The following is a 17,626-nucleotide window of genomic DNA, read 5'->3' as shown; positions in this document are numbered from 1 at the left end:
TAGCGTTCTTGTGAACTGCTGACCCAAAGATATGTTCATCATTTAGTCACAATATGTTGGTTGTTCAGTTCTAGACCGTTGATTCTACATCCTACGCATCATTCACTGCTCTGATCTTTCTGGGAACAAGCTAACCACCCGTGGAGTTCATAAGTATAAAATGTGTTATTGTTGCATACTTGTTTTACGAAAGAACTCTTTCAGACTAGTTAGAACTCGAATAAAGTGATTTCTTCATCATTGCATTCTATGAAAAAGGCGTTTGTAATGTTTTTGCCTGGACTGCTTGTGCCCAATAAATATTTACATTATTTGTATTTTAATAAGGCTTTAGAATTTCGTCCCCCAGCCTGTATGACTCTGTTAAATACTTCATGGGCTCACATTTCAGCTGTCATATAGCTCCAATAGATTATTAATAGGTCTGTTTCATGAACAGCCTTTACTGGTTTATGGTATTTAAAGGACATTATACCATAGTTATACCATAACCATAGTTCACATTCATTCAGGGTCCATAACTGTTAAATAAAAAAAAAAGTTTCCTTTTTAGTTGTCATTTATCCATGTTTACAGCCATGATTGTGCTGATGGAATTCCCTCATCCATACCAAAAGTTCCTTCATTGACAGGCACAGCACTGGCCTGAGAACAGACGGTGCGGAAATGTGAAAGTATGCATTCTCGTGCTGTAATCTGCTCATCATCTGTGCACCAACAGGACAGTTGGCCAATATTGCAGATATTGTCACACAAATATATAACTACAAATATAAAAATGTTATTTGAAAGGAGCATGAGTATTCACTATAATGCAAATACTGAAATGATTGCTGAATGCCTTAAACAATGTTTAGACTAGACTGGCGTATAAAACAGTTTATCTGGCAACAATAGTTGACTTAAAACTATGACTAAGTTATGATCCTTTCCAATCCTGTAAATAATTTCACTCACCTCAAAACTGAAAGAACTTTACACAATGTGTCTAAAAATGCATTCCCTAGAATATTTGCTTTTTTAGAAACTGTTGAAACAGTTTAGAATAATTGAATCATTCAATTTCAAATGCATGTGGGATCAGATTTGTTGTTTGTTCTACTGTACTTATTAGGCCGAAGACACATGAGGCAATTAGTCAGCCTGACTTTTAAAAAACTCATTTGCTGCAACTTATCGCAGCGATTTAGCTTCTATTGATTAATATACAAGTCCACCTGTGTGTTTTCACCCCTGGTAGCAGCAATTTTTAGCCAACAGAAAAGACCTTCCTCGCACACCCTTAATTCTCCAGAACAGACGAACGCCCGGTGCTCACTGCCAGAGGGATCGGCACCCTCCAAAAATACAACAATGTCCGTAATGCAATGGCACTCAAGGCTAAAAACAGGATAAACCTTTACTTCAAATCTTTTATTGCGGTAGTGCCACTACCGCAATAAAAGATTTGAAGTAAAGGTTTATCCTGTTTTTAGCCTTGAGTGCCATTGCATTACGGACATAGCAGCAATTTTTAGTACAGTTATAGGACCCATTATCCAGAATGCTCGGGACCAATGGTATTCCGGATAAGGGGTTTTTCCGTAAATTGGATCTCCATACCTTAAGTCTACTAAAAAATTAATAAAACATGAATTAAACCCAATAGGATTGTTTTGCATCCAATAAGGATTATTTATATCTTAGTTGGGATCAATTACAAGGTTCTGTTTTATTACTACAGAGAAAAAGGAAATCAGTTTTAAAATTCTGAATAATTTGATTAAAATGGAGTCTATGGGAGACAGGCTTTCCGTAATTTGGAGCTTTCTGGATAATGGGTTTCCGGATAAGGGATCCCATACCTGTATTGTCTGTGGCAGGATATTTTCTGGCATTTAGTAGTCATGACATGTAGCTGCTACTAAGTAGCTCTGTGTGTCTTCACCCTAACTGATTCTGCCTGTACATGGGAACATAAATGAATCTAACTAATGCCATTAATGCCTTTTAGACAACAGTGTTCTATATTTAATCTGTCTGTACAGACAGCAGTAAGGTCCTGGCTGGCTTATTTATCAGCATTGGGCAAATCTGTACCTGGCAGTAACCCCTAGCAACCACAATCATTAATTTACTTTTTTAAAACCAGTATCAGGTAGGATACTATCATGGCGAAAAGTTGGCCATTGTTAATAAATGAGCCATATACCAATCTTAAACATACTACAATGCAGAGAAATCCAAGTTTTTTTCCTACTTTTATTTAGATAAAAATGCATTGCAGTGTAATCCAATATTTAGTTGACTGCTTCCCTTTTTATTGTTTCATGGTCAAAGGCTTTATATGGGACAGATGAAACACATTGTTTTTGATTCCATTCCACTGCAACATAAACTTTAGCATTTTAAATTTAGGTCTGTTGGTCTTGGTAAAGATGTTTTTACATTCATAGAAAACTAACAGAAAGTTTCTGAATGGTTGTCAACGGTGTATTATCTGCTGAAGCAGGGTTCCTCAGAGTTTTGTATTGGTTCCACTTTTATGTAATTTGACTTTGGGCTGGGCATTTTGGGCAATAGTTAAAGGAAATGAGGCTTTATTGTAATGTTATGTAACAAGCCATTTGCAGTGCTTAAAATAATGTAACCAGTATAATTGGGGAAGAGATACAAAGAGTTATTTACAAATGTAGTGCAGTGTGCAAAGTGCAATTTTTGGAAGCAAACCTTTGTTTTTTTCAACATGCAATACTCAGGGGCACATTTACTAACCCACGAATGGGCCGAATGCGTCCGATTGCGTTTTTTTTCGCAATGATCTGTAATTTTGCGATTTTTTTCGGCGTCTTTACGATTTTTGCGTAAAAACGCGATTTTTTTCGGCGTCTTTACGATTTTTGCATAAAAACGCAAGTTTTTCGTAGCCATTACGAAAGTTGCGCAAAGTCGCGATTTTTTCATAGCGTTAAAACTTGCGCGAAACGTTGCGCCTTTTAAGTTTTAACGCTACGAAAAAGGCGCGACTTTGCGCGCAAGTGTTAACGCTACGAAAAAATCGCGACTTTGCGCAACTTTCGTAAAGACGCCGAAAAACTCGCGTTTTTACGCAAAAATCGTAAAGACGCCGAAAAACTCGTGTTTTTACGCAAAAATCGTAAATACGCCAAAAAACTCGCGTTTTTACGCAAAAATCGTAAAGACGCCGAAAAAATCGCGTTTTTACGCAAAAATCGTAAAGACGCCGAAAAAATCGCAAAAAATACGAAAAAGTCGCAAAATGTTCGTTTCCAATCGGAATTTTTCCAATTCGGATTCGAAATCGTGTCTTAGTAAATCAGCCCCTCAGTGTAGTGACTTAGAGTACCTGTCGTGCCAGGAGGGGCAGTGCTCAATCAATAGGCTTCTGTTCAGGTGTAGCTGTAAATAGTGTTTGGAATCCATCCAGGCCGCTTTCTGGTATTACTCTATAAGGGGTTTTAGAGTATTGACATAAACTCACATTATTACCTGTGAATGTTACAGGAGGGACTGAAAACACATGGGATGTGTGGAGGATCTGTGGGTGCTGGAGTCATTGAATGAGGCAAGAGGAGGTGCACTTTACTGCTGAACATCTGATGGTACTGGGCATATCTCTACCAAAGTGAGATGGTGGGGGAGAACCAAAGGAAGACAAAAGATGAAGGATACTTTATAGAGTGGATGTGTAAAAGTTTATTTCAAGTGTGTGAAGCAAATTGGCCGAATACATTTCTTGTTTTACATATTACACTATCATCTTTTTAACATAGTAACATAGTAAGTTGGGTTGAAAAAAGACATACGTCCATCAAGTTCAACCATAATGCCTATATATAACCTGCCTAACTACTAGTTAATCCAGGGGAAGGCAAAAAACCCCATCTGAAGCCTCTCTAATTTGCCGCAGAGGGGAAAAAATTCCTTCCTGACTCCAAGATGGCAATCGGACCAGTCCCTGGATCAACTAGTACTAAGAGCTATCTCCCATAACCCTGTATTCCCTCACTTGCTAAGAATCCATCCAGCCCCTTCTTAAAGTTATATAATGTATCAGCCAACACGACTGATTCGGGGAGGGAATTCCAGAACTTCACAGCTCTCACTGTAAAAAATCCTTTCCGAATATTTAAATGGAACCTCCCTTCTTCTAAACGGAGTGGGTGCCCTCGTGTCCGTTGGAAGGACCTACTGGTAAATAAAACATTAGAAAGGTTATTATATGATCCCCTTATATATTTATACATAGTTATCATGTCACCTCTTAAGCGCCTCTTCTCCAGTGTAAACAGACCCAACTTAGCCAGTCTTTCTTCATAACTGAGACTTTCCATACCCTTTACCAGCTTAGTTGCCCTTCTTTGGACCCTCTCTAACTCAATAATGTCCCGTTTGAGCACTGGAGACCAAAACTGAACAGCATATTCTAGATGGGGCCTTACCAGCGCTCTGTAAAGGGGAAGAATAACCCCCTCCTCCCGTGAATCTATACCCCTTTTAATACAGCTCAAAACCTTGTTTGCCCTTGCAGCTGCTGCCTGGCATTGCTTGCTACAGCCAAGTTTATTATCTACAAGGACTCCAAGGTCCTTCTCCATTATGGATTTGCCTAGTGCAGTCCCATTAAGGGTATACGGGGCTTGCATATTTTTACATCCCAGGTGCATGACCTTACATTTATCCACATTAAATCTCATCTGACACTTAGCTACCCAGATTGCCAGTTGGTCAAGATCCTGCTGCGGGGATGTCACATCCTGGATAGAATTGACTGGTCTGCAGAGTTTTGTGTCATCTGCAAACACTGATACATTACTCATAATACCCTCCCCTAAGTCATTTATGAACAAATTAAACAAAAGTGGACCCAGTACAGAACCCTGAGGGACCCCACTGAGAACCTTATTCCAAGTACCCGATCCTGTAGCCAGTTTTCTATCCATGTGCAAACGACTTCACTAAGACCAATAGACCTTAGCTTAGAAAGCAGTCGTTTGTGGGAAACGATATCAAATGCTTTGGCAAAATCCAAATAGATTATATCTACTGCATCCCCACTGTCCAGCTTCTTACTTACCTCATCATAAAAAGCAATTAAATTGGTCTGACATGACCTGTCCTTCATAAAGCCATGCTGATTACTGCTCATAATGCCATTCTCCACTACATAATTTTGTATGTGATCCCTTAACAAGCCTTCAAATAACTTGCCCACCACGGATGTCAAACTTACAGGCCTATAATTGCCAGGCTGAGATCTTACTCCCTTTTTAAATATAGGAATGACATTTGCCTTCTTCCAATCCCTAGGTACCATACCTGATGAAAGCAAGTCTGAGAATATCAGAAACAAGGGCCACTGCAATTCTGCCCCTAGCTCTCAGTATCCGAGGGTGTATTCCATCTGGCCCAGGTGCCTTGTTTACATTTATTGTGTGTAACCCTTTAAGCCCCATATCCTGTGCCAACCACTGTGTAGTTGGAGCTGAGGCAACAGTGAAGTCATTGGGTGGGACTTGGCCCTCTGGCTCCTCTACTGTATACACAGAAGAAAAGAACTGGTTAAGCACATCTGCCTTTTCTGTATCCGATGTTTACTATTAATATACTTAAAAAACTTTTTGGGGTACGTATTCTCATCTTGGAAGCTGAGTGTCATGTAGTGGAGTAAGGCTAGAAAATGTTGAGAGAGAATGGTACTAAGGAGCTGAACTACAGGTATTCTTATACTGAAGGAATTCAGTTTCATGTTAAACAGTCTATGTTTATAAGTCTGCATTTGGCACAGTGCACCTTTTTGAATTATAAATGTAGATTTCAATACCTACAAACTAGCTTCTAAAATTCTCTGTAAAAATGAACCTTTAGTGCAAGGCATATTAGGTTCCCCATATTAATGCAGTAGTTATTACTTATACCTATAATGGAAGTAGCAAGTAATAGTACAGACAGAAACATTACATTTGGTCTAAAGGAGTATAGTTTCACTATAAAAAGTATACTATTCATGAATGTGGTTTTTAAAGTTAGAATGAATTACAGGAAGAAATAATGACTGTTTCCTTTCAGTTCTAATGATATCCTTGTTTTGACTGTGCCTTATAATTTAGATCAAGTGGGCGGCAACTAATACCTAAAAACTTTTTTTTAAACCTGTTACGGAAATTCAGAATGATAGACATACTCTTCATATCTGCCAGCTTCTAAAGCCTTGGAAGAAATCTTTCTTGCACCAGGTTTATAGAAAGGCACATTTTTTTCCAGGTAAAAATCTGTATTTTTCTTGATAGGGGTGAATTTGTTTGGGTATTAGCGTAACTAAGCACAGAAGCCAGATCTCTAATATCTTTGTTAGATTAGAGTTGCAATCATTTATGTATGCCTTTAGGGAATTACCTAAAAAAATGTTACCGTATATACTTGAGTATAAGCCGAGTTTTCCAGCACTCAGAATGTGCTAAAAAAGGAGTCCTCGGCTTATACTTGAGGCAAGCTGGATTACTTGTCCTACCTTCACATCCCTCGGCGAGCATGAACAAAGGTTGCGCCGCGGCACCCGAACGTGCACGGGGGGGTGCGCTCCAGCGCCGCACAGGGGGGGTGAGCGTAGCCCGACCTTCGTTCATGCTCGACCCCCCCGTTCGCGTGCGCAGCGTGACCTTTGTTCATGCTTGCTGACGGATGTGCAGGTACCCCCCTAAGACAGACTTATTTACTGTCAGTGAAAAAACAGGATCTGTACAAGAACTGTACTTTTGGATAAGTTAAACGTAAACAAGCAAGGCAGTAAAATGGCAGGGAAGGCAAGTCAAATTGCAGTCTGTATAGAAAGATGTATTAGAAAAATAAGGATGACAGATTATTCCTGATTTATACCTTCCTAGTGAGACCTCAACATGAATATTGAATTAAATCTTGCAAGCCCAGTCTACAGAAAGAGTGGGGGGTGGTGTGCACAACGCGACCTTCGTTCATGCTCGGCGAGCAGCGCGACCTTCGTTCGTGTTCGACCGACGGATGTGCAGGTAGGGGGTGCAGCTAGGGGGTGCGCCAAATGAGGATGTGGTTTGTGTGTGGTTGTCCTGCTGGTGAGTGTCTGTGTGTCAGAGCGTGTTTATTCCGTTTGGTGCAAGTCAGTTGTGTGTGTAGACTGAACACACTAAGGTTAACCCTGCAAGTAAGAGGTACTCTTGCTACTATAACCTTCTGAGGTGAACTGTAGCACGCTATAGCTCTACAACAACTTGCTGCAACCGCAGAGAATCAGAACAATGTGTGCAAATAACAGAGCAACAATCTGCAGCTACAGTAGCATATGCAATCTGCAGCATTATTACTCCAGCGGGTGATAATGATATATTAATACATAAAGTTAAAATGACTTCCCACTTTTCCTATAGAAATTTAGGGGCAGATTAATTACTACAGAAAAACGTATCCAATTTCATAATCATACTGTATATACTTGAGTATAAGCCTAGTTTTTCATCACCCAGAATGTGCTGAAAAAGTCACCCTCGGTTTATACTCAAGTCGGGTGCCATGGGTCCCTCCAGACTAGCACCCTCTGTCCTTTGTGTGCAAATTAGGCCACCCGCAACCAGACCCTCCAGGGCCCTGGCCCGCTCCCAAATCCATCTTCATCTACCATCCTCACCTGTGCCATTCTGCACTAGACATTGGACTTTATATTCTATATAAGCTATATATAGTTTTTAAGGATTTTAACTCTTTGTGTTTTAGCTTGGTTGCTGATTGAGCTAAGGGGGTGAACTAGCACTTACAGAGCTAGTTTACTGTTTTTCTTTGAAATAAATATTTAAAAACCTATACCCCACTGATGTCTCATTTAATGTAATTTTATTGGTATTTATTTTGATTATTGAAATTTAGCAGTAGCTGCTGCATTTCCCACCCCAGGCTTATACTTGAGTCAATAAGTTTTTCCAGTTTTCTTGGGTAGAATTAGGTACCTTGGCTTATATTCAGACTGGCTTATACTCGAGTATATATGGTATGTAAAGATAAATGTTTTCCCATTTGTTGATTGCTTTGTTTTAATTTGTTCAGAGATGATACTACCAAATGCAAAAAAAACCTCTCTCTGGGCTTGCTCTCACCCAGGAGGGGCTCATCACCTTCTTTGTGCATAAAACATCGACCCCCACTTGCAATGGCCCTGTGTATCTCGGCCCCTGTCCCTATAGTGTTATTTCATGTTACTACATATCATTCATGTGGACCCTGAAGGCAACAAATTTTTTCAGGGACAGTCCTCTCATCCAATAGAAGGTCAACTAATGTTTTCACAAAACATTGCCTTCCCACCTTCAACTGTATTGGGGTGCAAGGTGCTGCCTGTCAGTCTGTTTACCTCAAAATCAAATAGCAGCTTTCACCAGGCGGCCATTTTTCCTAATGGAAAAATAATCAGTGACATTTAAATCTGCAATAGCACGTGTGCTGTAAAGTTCACGCAGTGAAGAAGGCGGGCTTACACTTACTGAATTCGTGACAGAAGGTTAGGAGAAAAAACATGTTTCTTCGGCAGAGTGCACAGCTAGAGCAGAGTTTCTATGGAAATCGGAAGTGTGCCATCTCTTCCTTGGCTGCTAGACTGGAAGGCATGTGTAACACCTATTTGGCTATAATATGGCCAACCCAGGCTAGTAGCGTGCTGTAGAGCATGTGTTACATGCGACCTTAATGCACAGGAGTGGGCCTCCGCTACGTGGGAGGTATATAATGGAGCTAAGGGGGTTGCTGAACTACAACTAGCTGAAGTAGTGTGGTGCAATAGATAGAAATGGACACCAGAGGATTCTTATGAATGAACTGGATAATACTTTATTTGTCCAAGACAAAGGTAATCAGGGTATTTCAGTATACTCACTTAATAGATGTTATGCAGTATGCAGTTATACAATTGATGTAAAATGGATTAATAGCAGAAATATGATGCTCCCCTGGGTATCCCTTCTCATCAAGAGGATTGGGCAGGTAGAACAACAACAGTGTGATAGGTAGGAAAGCTCACCGGCATAGTCCCATGCTCTTGTGGAGGTTAGGGCAAGGCATATTTGCTAACCTATTTCCCTAGCACTTCTGTGTCCCTAATCTACGGCCAGTAATGCCTGTTAGGAAGACTACTCCTTTGCTATTATCCTTGATGGAGCAAATGGCTGCTCTTTCTGTATAATGCTGTCTGAACTCACCACTTCTAGAGGGTGCTATGAAATATGCTGCTATACTGTCTTCTCCTCATTCACGGGGCCCTGTCCCCGACTTAATTTGGATGGATAGTGGCTTACTGGGCCGGATCTGTACCCAGGCTCAGTGGAGCCCTGCTTCAGGTAGCAGACCGGCAGCCAAAGAGGAAAACACTTCCTTGTGCAAGACACTATATAGTCTGCTAAGGGGAGTGGTTAAATGGGCTAAACCTGTAAGGGATAGCTTAAGAAACTGTAACCTGAGTATAGAGGGGTCTGCCCTATAACAGTACAGATAAGGAAAAGTAGGGAAGTAAAGGCATAGGGAGCTTAACCCTATGGGTCCCTACACATGTTTATTAACCTGAGTTGAGAAGAACTGAGTATGCTTAGTTAGCCAACAGCCAAAGCAAATTGCTAAGGGAGGAGGCTGAGTGGGTTAGAGAAAGAGAAGGAATCCCAGTTGATTAAGGGGGCCCTGTTAACTTTTAAACAACTAGAGTGACAGGTATTGAAAGATTTCAAAAAGGCTGTTAACAGATATAATTTTTGAGGGTGGGTTTGCATGTAATTTAATGCTCCGTACACATATAAAGCTATTTCCTCCTACTTCACATAATAAGGCGAAAGTAAATAAAGAGTTAAACACTGCATCAAAATATAGTATATTTCTCTTTACCCTGACCTTATTTGAAATGATATTTTATTAAGCAATGTTATACCAGTATATTACATGCAACATGAAACATACATTTTTATTAGTGGATTTTTTTTTTTTATTAAAGATTCTTTTTGTCTAAATTAGAAAGCAATGTGAGTAATAACGTGAGTAATCTTGGATAGCAATAGTCACCTGCCCAATAGTTTATATTTGAGTTGTTTTATTTATAGATACAAAGACACAAATACTGTATGCAGAGTGGAAACATACTGTTCTTAGCATTGACGTCAGCCACATATTTTACACAGTTCCAATTTAAAGAGGCAGCTTACCTTTACAAAACATATTTTTAATTTATATACAACAAAAACAACTTTTTAAAGTATCTACCTATATTTTTTTTTTTTCGATTTTAAGAGAATCTGAGACTAATGTAACCAGTATAGCAACCACTCTGTTACAAACTTTAGTAAAGCTTGCAGAGAATGCTCATTGAGGACTAAAGCTGCCGCTGTGTCTGATAATTGTATTACATTTTGAGTTTGAAGTTGACAGATTGGTTAACTGAGCAGCTACTGGGAAACATGAAAGGAGTGAATAAATTTAATTCATTTTTAAAATGTCAATTTTTGAAAAAATTAAAAGATTTACAGAATAACCTTAACTGAATGTTGATAGGAAAACAAACTGAATATGCACCCTGCATGCATTCCTACTCTACATTTTGCATTTTAAAATGTTATTCAGGGTATGGATGTCTTTCTGCAGGCAAAAAAACAAGTTAATTTACTGAAATTATTAGACATTTGGAATTGGACATAAATCCTGGATTTGGATTCAGTGTTGTTTTTATTGCATCTGATTTTCTAATTAGTTTTACATTCACATATTTTTTTCTGTTATGAAACTCCTTCTAGTACTTTTTACTTTATGTTACTGATGGTTTATATACATTTTCTTTCTACCCACTTTTTTATGGAGTTCTTCATTTGTCCATCACTGCATATAATTGCAGTTGAGAAATTATTGAAAGTGCTGCTGCTGAAATCCTAGCTCTGCTTGCTCTAGACCAGGGGTGGGCAAACTACGGCCCGCGGGCCACATCCGGCCCCTTGGCCTTTTTAATCCGGCCGCCGCCGACGCCAAGTCTCATCATGCGAGACTTGGTGTCATTGGCGGGCCGGAATTAAACAGACTAAGGGGGCGTAACGCTGGCCTGGCCCTGCCCACCCTGGCCCGGGGGTAAGTAAATGTGGCCCGTGAGCCAAAAAGTTTGCCCACCCCTGCTCTAGACTTATAAATATTTACCTAACATGATTATATGTTAAGTTTTAGCACAAAGCTATGTAAATATTACATATGGAATGGCATAAGTATGTTCAGTAACATACACTTGGGAAAAGTGGATAGAGTGTGCTAGAATTGACATACTTTATCATACAATTGTCGAACCTCCACCTTCAAGGGCAAGAATTATGACGAACATTAAAATCTGATCTTTAGCCTACACTTTCCCATTGAAGAAGAGGGACTTGTATCCTTGTTATATATAACTCTTTCTTTCTGTCTACAGAAAATTGTCTAACTACAATACCTTTATACAGAATTGGTTACAGGATTCTAACCAAATGAAAATAGCTGTGTAGTTGTATATGGCTTTTGGCTATTTAACTAATCTTTTGTGCTATTCCAAGAATACCCAGTGCAATGGCAGATTATTTAAAAGAAAATTTCAGCAAATAGCACACCACTTAAGACTGATCAAACGGTTGTCATGCAGTAATGACTAATGTAGATGGTAAAGTCACGGTAACATTACAGTGTTAACCCTAAGCACAAAATGTTACATTTTTTGCAAATACCCACAAGTACAGTAGCACAGTAGAAATAATAATGTTCCTTGAACATCTGTATCTTCCACAGCACTCTCTGCAAGGCTGGGTACTGACAGTGCAGGGGACTTGCCATGATAGAGGAAAGAGTTATAGATGCAGGTGGGATGCCATATAGAAAATAAGGGTTACTGTCCCTTCAGTGGCAGCCACATGGCTAAATTTGAAAAAACCCTGTACCAAATGGCACAGTAGCCAACCATTCATATTGCAGCCAATCAGTGAATTGTTCCTAATGTTGGCATTATATGGCTACCCTAAATCTAGTAAACTAATTTCAGCTCTCTAAGTACACAGGTACACAAGGCTGTATTCCATTTCTGGTATGTGAGAGTGCTTATAAGGTGGTTTCTGTCAGACATGGTTATGGTTTACTCCTTGCCAGTTATTAAGTGGTAGATGTGTAAAGGGCTGCTACCATTTAAAGAGTCAAACATGAAAACCATTAGGTTGCTGCAGTCTTTGTGGAAAATGTGAGGCTCATTGTTCTCACTGCGTGTGGAATTCAGAGGACTGTGCTTGTAGTAACGCCTGCCTGAAAAAAGCAGAGTGGCGAGCATGAGGCTAGGTCTTTCTCCAAGCCTCATGGTCTCCACTTTGATTTTTTCAGACTGCTTTCTGTGAAGACAACAGTAGCATAAATAAAGCACGGGGGCCCATGTCCTGAAGGGCCTTCTATGTCTGCGAGCCAATGCTGCTTGCAGAATTTCACCACAAAAACTTTCAACACCAGAAAAAAAAAAACTTAAAAGACACCCATTGACCATTGCATTTTGCATGGAAAAAAAGCCCACTGCAACCACCCAACAAAATCACCCATTGCCTGATTTTTGTTTTGTACCTGTAGTTTGTGCGGTAACATAGTAACATAGTAACATAGTAAGTTGGGTTGAAAAAAGACATACGTCCATCAAGTTCAACCATAATGCCTATATATAACCTGCCTAACTACTAGTTGATCCAGAGGAAGGCAAAAAACCCCATCTGAAGCCTCTCTAATTTGCCGCAGAGGGGAAAAAATTCCTTCCTGACTCCAAGATGGCAATCGGACCAGTCCCTGGATCAACTAGTACTAAGAGCTATCTCCCATAACCCTGTATTCCCTCACTTGCTAAGAATCCATCCAACCCCTTCTTAAAGCTATATAATGTATCAGCCAGTATGACTGATTCGGGGAGGGAATTCCAGAACCGTTGGAAGGACCTACTGGTAAATAAAACATTAGAAAGGTTATTATATGATCCCTTTATATATTTATACATAGTTATCATGTCACCTCTTAAGCGCCTCTTCTCCAGTGTAAACAGACCAAACTTGGCCAGTCTTTCTTCATAACTGAGACTTTCCATACCCTTTACCAGCTTAGTTGCCCTTCTCTGGACCCTCTCTAACTCAATAATGTCCCGTTTGAGCACTGGAGACCAAAACTGAACAGCATATTCTAGATGGGGCCTTACCAGCGCTCTGTAAAGGGGAAGAATAACCCCCTCCTCCCGTGAATCTATACCCCTTTTAATACAGCTCAAAACCTTGTTTGCCCTTGCAGCTGCTGCCTGGCATTGCTTGCTACAGCCAAGTTTATTATCTACAAGGACTCCAAGGTCCTTCTCCATTATGGATTTGCCTAGTGCAGTCCCATTAAGGGTATACGGGGCTTGCATATTTTTACATCCCAGGTGCATGACCTTACATTTATCCACATTAAATCTCATCTGCCACTTAGCTACCCAGATTGCCAGTTGGTCAAGATCCTGCTGCAGGGATGTCACATCCTGGATACAATTGACTGGTCTGCAGAGTTTTGTGTCATCTGCAAACACTGATACATTACTCATAATACCCTCCCCTAAGTCATTTATGAACAAATTAAACAAAAGTGGACCCAGTACAGAACCCTGAGGGACCCCACTGAGGACCTTATTCCAAGTAGAGAATGTACCATTAACAACCACCCTCTGTACCCGATCCTGTAGCCAGTTTTCTATCCATGTGCAAACGACTTCACTAAGACCAATAGACCTTAGCTTAGAAAGCAGTCGTTTGTGGGGAACGGTATCAAATGCTTTGGCAAAATCCAAATAGATTATATCTACTGCATCCCCACTGTCCAGCTTCTTACTTACCTCATCATAAAAAGCAATTAAATTGGTCTGACATGACCTGTCCTTCATAAAGCCATGCTGATTACTGCTCATAATGGCATTCTCCACTACATAATTTTGAATGTGATCCCTTAACAAGCCTTCAAATAACTTGCTCACCACAGATGTCAAACTTACAGGCCTATAATTGCCAGGCTGAGATCTTACTCCCTTTTTAAATATGGGAATGACATTCGCCTTCTTCCAGTCCCTAGGTACCATACCTGATGAAAGCGAGTCTGAGAATATCAGAAACAAGGGCCACTGTAATTCTGCCCCTAGCTCTCTCAGTACCCGAGGGTGTATTCCATCTGGCCCAGGTGCCTTGTTTACATTTATCGTGTGTAACCCTTTAAGCACCATATCCTGTGCCAACCACTGTGTAGTTGGAGCTGGGGCAACAGTGAAGCTATTGGGTGGGACTTGGCCCACTGGCTCCTCTACTGTATATACAGAAGAAAAGAACTGGTTAAGCACATCTGCCTTTTCTGTATCCGCTGTAACCATATTGTTATTATACCTCAATGGGGCCACACCCTCAACCTGCATTTTTTTACTATTAATATACTTAAAAAACTTTTTGGGGTTAGTCTTGGCCTCGGTCGCGATGCACTCCTCATTTTCTATCTTTGCCTTCCGGATTGCTGTTTTACAACACTTGTTATAGTGTTTATAATCATTAAACGCATCTACTGTCCCCTCTGACTTATATTTCTTAAAAGCTTTCCTTTTTTTCCCTAATTACTTCTTTACCTCAGAGTTAAGCCACATAGGGTGATTCTTAACACTTCTACTTTTTCTTATTAATGGAATGAATTGAGAACAGTAATGATTTAATATCATTTTAAATGACAACCATTTCTGCTCTGTGTTTTTATCAGAAAACATAATGCCCCAATTTATGCCCTGAAGCGCTGCCCTTAAGGAGCTAAAATTTGCCTTCCTAAAATTCAGTGTCTTTGTTGCCCCCGTGTAAATTTGTTTCCTGCACCAAACATCAAATGAAATAACATTATGGTCACTATTAACCAGGGGTTCAACCACTTGCACATTTGCTATACGTTCTGGGCCATTAGAGAACACTAGATCTAGTATAGCATGGTTCCTGGTTGGCTCCTCAACAACTTGTGACATAAAGTTGTCATGCAGCAAGTTTATAAACTTGTTCCCATTTACTGTCCTGGCAGTACTATTGCCCCAGTCAATATCAGGGTAATTAAAATCCCCCATTATTATCACTTGCCCCAAACTAGCAGCCTTTTCTATTTGCAACAGGAGCTGGGCCTCCTCCTCTTCGCTTACATTAGGGGGTCTATAGCATACCCCTACAATTAGTTTGGTAGATTCTTTACTATCTGTGAGAAGCTCAACCCATAAGGATTCAGCTCCCTCTGTTACCCCCATCACTTCCTCCTTAATATTTGCTTTTAATTCCTGCTTAATGAACAGACACACTCCTCCTCCTTTTCTATTGCCCCTGTCCCTCCGAAACAATGTATACCCCCCAATATTAACTGCCCAGTCATGAGACTCATTCAACCAAGTTTCAGCAACACCAATGACATCATATTTCCGCTCCAACGCCAGTACCTCCAGCTCTCCCATTTTACCAGTCAGACTCCTTGCATTGGTAAACATACATTTAATACTGGTTCCGGCGTGAGAATGACGTGTAAAGAACTTATGGGCCTCCCTGCCATTTTCAGTATCCCGAAGCAAGTCTCCTCCCCCATTTTCCCTTACTATGCCCACTACCTCATCTATCCTGTCTCCCACAGAATTTCCTGCTGCACCCTCCCCCCCCACAAAATGCATGAAAAAATTTGATTGTGCTGCCCACATATTTTTTATTTTTGCCCTCTCAATTTCTGCATTATAACCAATGTTGTGATACTAACAGTTTATATATCTTACAAAGTTAAATAAGCAAATATTTAAATTTAGTATGCAGAAAGTGTATTTTTTACTCTGTAAGTCAGTGAGCCAGACTTAACATTACTGACGCTTGCCTGAAAAGACTAGCCTGTAAATATTTCAATCCCCATGCTGAAAAGTTTATTAACGATCCTAGAAAGGGAAAACCCAGATCTATGACCACATCTGGCAGAGGAGCAAGAGCAAAACACTAGTAGGCAAGACCTAATCCCTCACAGCTGCTAAGTGGATGCAAATTCAAGACTGTGGTTACTAAATAAATGTAAATGCTAAGCATTACTGGGAACACCTCAATAGCAAAAGGAAAGGATTAGGCAAAGAAACGTTAGAGTATTTAGGCACAGAAGAGAGTTGGACCACATGTTCAAAAATATTAGATTATTATTTATTTTATGATTATTCCGTTACCTTTTCTTCTTTTAAAGATCATATTGTTCAAACCCTGAACGTGTGCAATTTAAATATGATGACCAAGTGATTTCTTCTCTCAGCATTAGTAACTGCTAAAATATACTTGAAGTAAAGAACAATTTAACTGTATTTGTGCATTGTTTGTTGTGTTTGTGCCTTGCTGCATTTGCAAGTCCATCTTCAGTATCATGTCATCTCAAGCTGCTTTAGAAACAGAATGAATGTTAAGTGTGAAGTGTAATCACTTTATTTGAATCTGAATATTAATTAAACAGTATCCCCCACCCCTAATTCTACTTATTGATATGTATTTTAACTGTAGTACTCTGAATGTAATCCTTTTATTGTTAGCAACTCTTTATAATTGGTGTTGCTACCTTTAAAAAATTACTTACTGGGCCAACAAAGGGAGGTAGGAAAAAAGGGCCAGCCCATGACATAAAAGGGGCAGGGTGATGATGAAAGGGGGCAGAGCCATGCCATGTCTTGAGGAGGATTGGTGAAAGGGTTAAAAAGGGTACGTTTTCGGTGCTTTCTGGGAAGATCAGGCTAGGCTAGAGGCTGAACTTAAGCAACTCCATTGCCAGTAAATTTGTAATACCTTTGACAGGTTTTTTACTGGCTAGACCTGTAAAATACCAGCCAGGTCACAACCCTATTGTCTTGTATAGCTCCTGGGTGTTTTTCTTGTGTGATTCCTGTGTATGACCTCTACCTGATTCCTGACTATGATGTTTGCTGCCTTAGCTTAACTTTTTTTCTGCTCTTTGAATATGCCTTTCGAATCCTGATTTGGTACTTCGCTGCTTGTCTGGTTGTGACCTTGGCCTGCTCTCTGTGACTTATTCTCCCTTTTACTCCAGTGATATGGTCTGGTTCCCTCGCTTGCCCAGAACTCTTGTGTAACTTTCTGGTGCTATATAAATAAATTATGGTGATGATATACTGGGCATGCGTTGTGCAGTTTGCTGAATCAAGCTACTGCACATGTCAGTGTGCCAATCAGACTGCCTTATGGCAGGAAGGTAGGAGTTGTTTTGTTTGCATTACACACAGAAAAGGGAACTACACTGAAAATGAAAATGTAATATAAATTTCATCTAATGGAAATAAGAAAGTTTATTATTACTGTATAGTCAGTTCAAAATACTAACCTGTTTCTGACATAATCACGTTAATCTTCACTATGCTCCTTACCCTCAGGATTTTTTTTTAAATTCAATAAAAGCTTTAACATAAAGACTACAGTTTTATAAGCTGACAGGGTTGCCACCTTTTCTCAGGGTGGGATGGAGTTGTTGGAATGTTGTTGAAATGTGGTGGAAGCTTTTTTTGGGAGATTATGTTAATAAGACTTATTAACATGTACCCTCATCC

General features: G+C 39.9%; 1 protein-coding gene across 3 annotated transcripts in view; it reads left to right on the top strand.

Annotated features, from left to right (window-relative positions):
* sema3c (semaphorin 3C) overlaps nt 1-17,626 on the top strand; it is an 89,088-nt gene that overhangs the window by 27,119 nt on the left and 44,343 nt on the right. The window contains exon 1 of one of the 3 annotated variants that reach the window (XM_031899027.1): nt 6,903-7,025. The exons of the other annotated variants lie outside the window; for them this stretch is intronic. Coding sequence (XP_031754887.1) covers nt 6,974-7,025 — 52 coding nt within the window. The 5' untranslated portion in view covers nt 6,903-6,973. Of the gene's footprint in view, nt 1-6,902; nt 7,026-17,626 lie in introns of those variants that run through there. 3 annotated transcript variants of the gene reach the window in all.

The sequence above is a fragment of the Xenopus tropicalis genome, chromosome 3 (assembly GCF_000004195.4).
Source record: "Xenopus tropicalis strain Nigerian chromosome 3, UCB_Xtro_10.0, whole genome shotgun sequence".
In the NCBI taxonomy this organism is placed as follows: domain Eukaryota; kingdom Metazoa; phylum Chordata; class Amphibia; order Anura; family Pipidae; genus Xenopus; species Xenopus tropicalis.
Note: the sequence above shows the minus strand (reverse complement) of the source record. Positions and strands in the feature narration are given on the sequence as shown.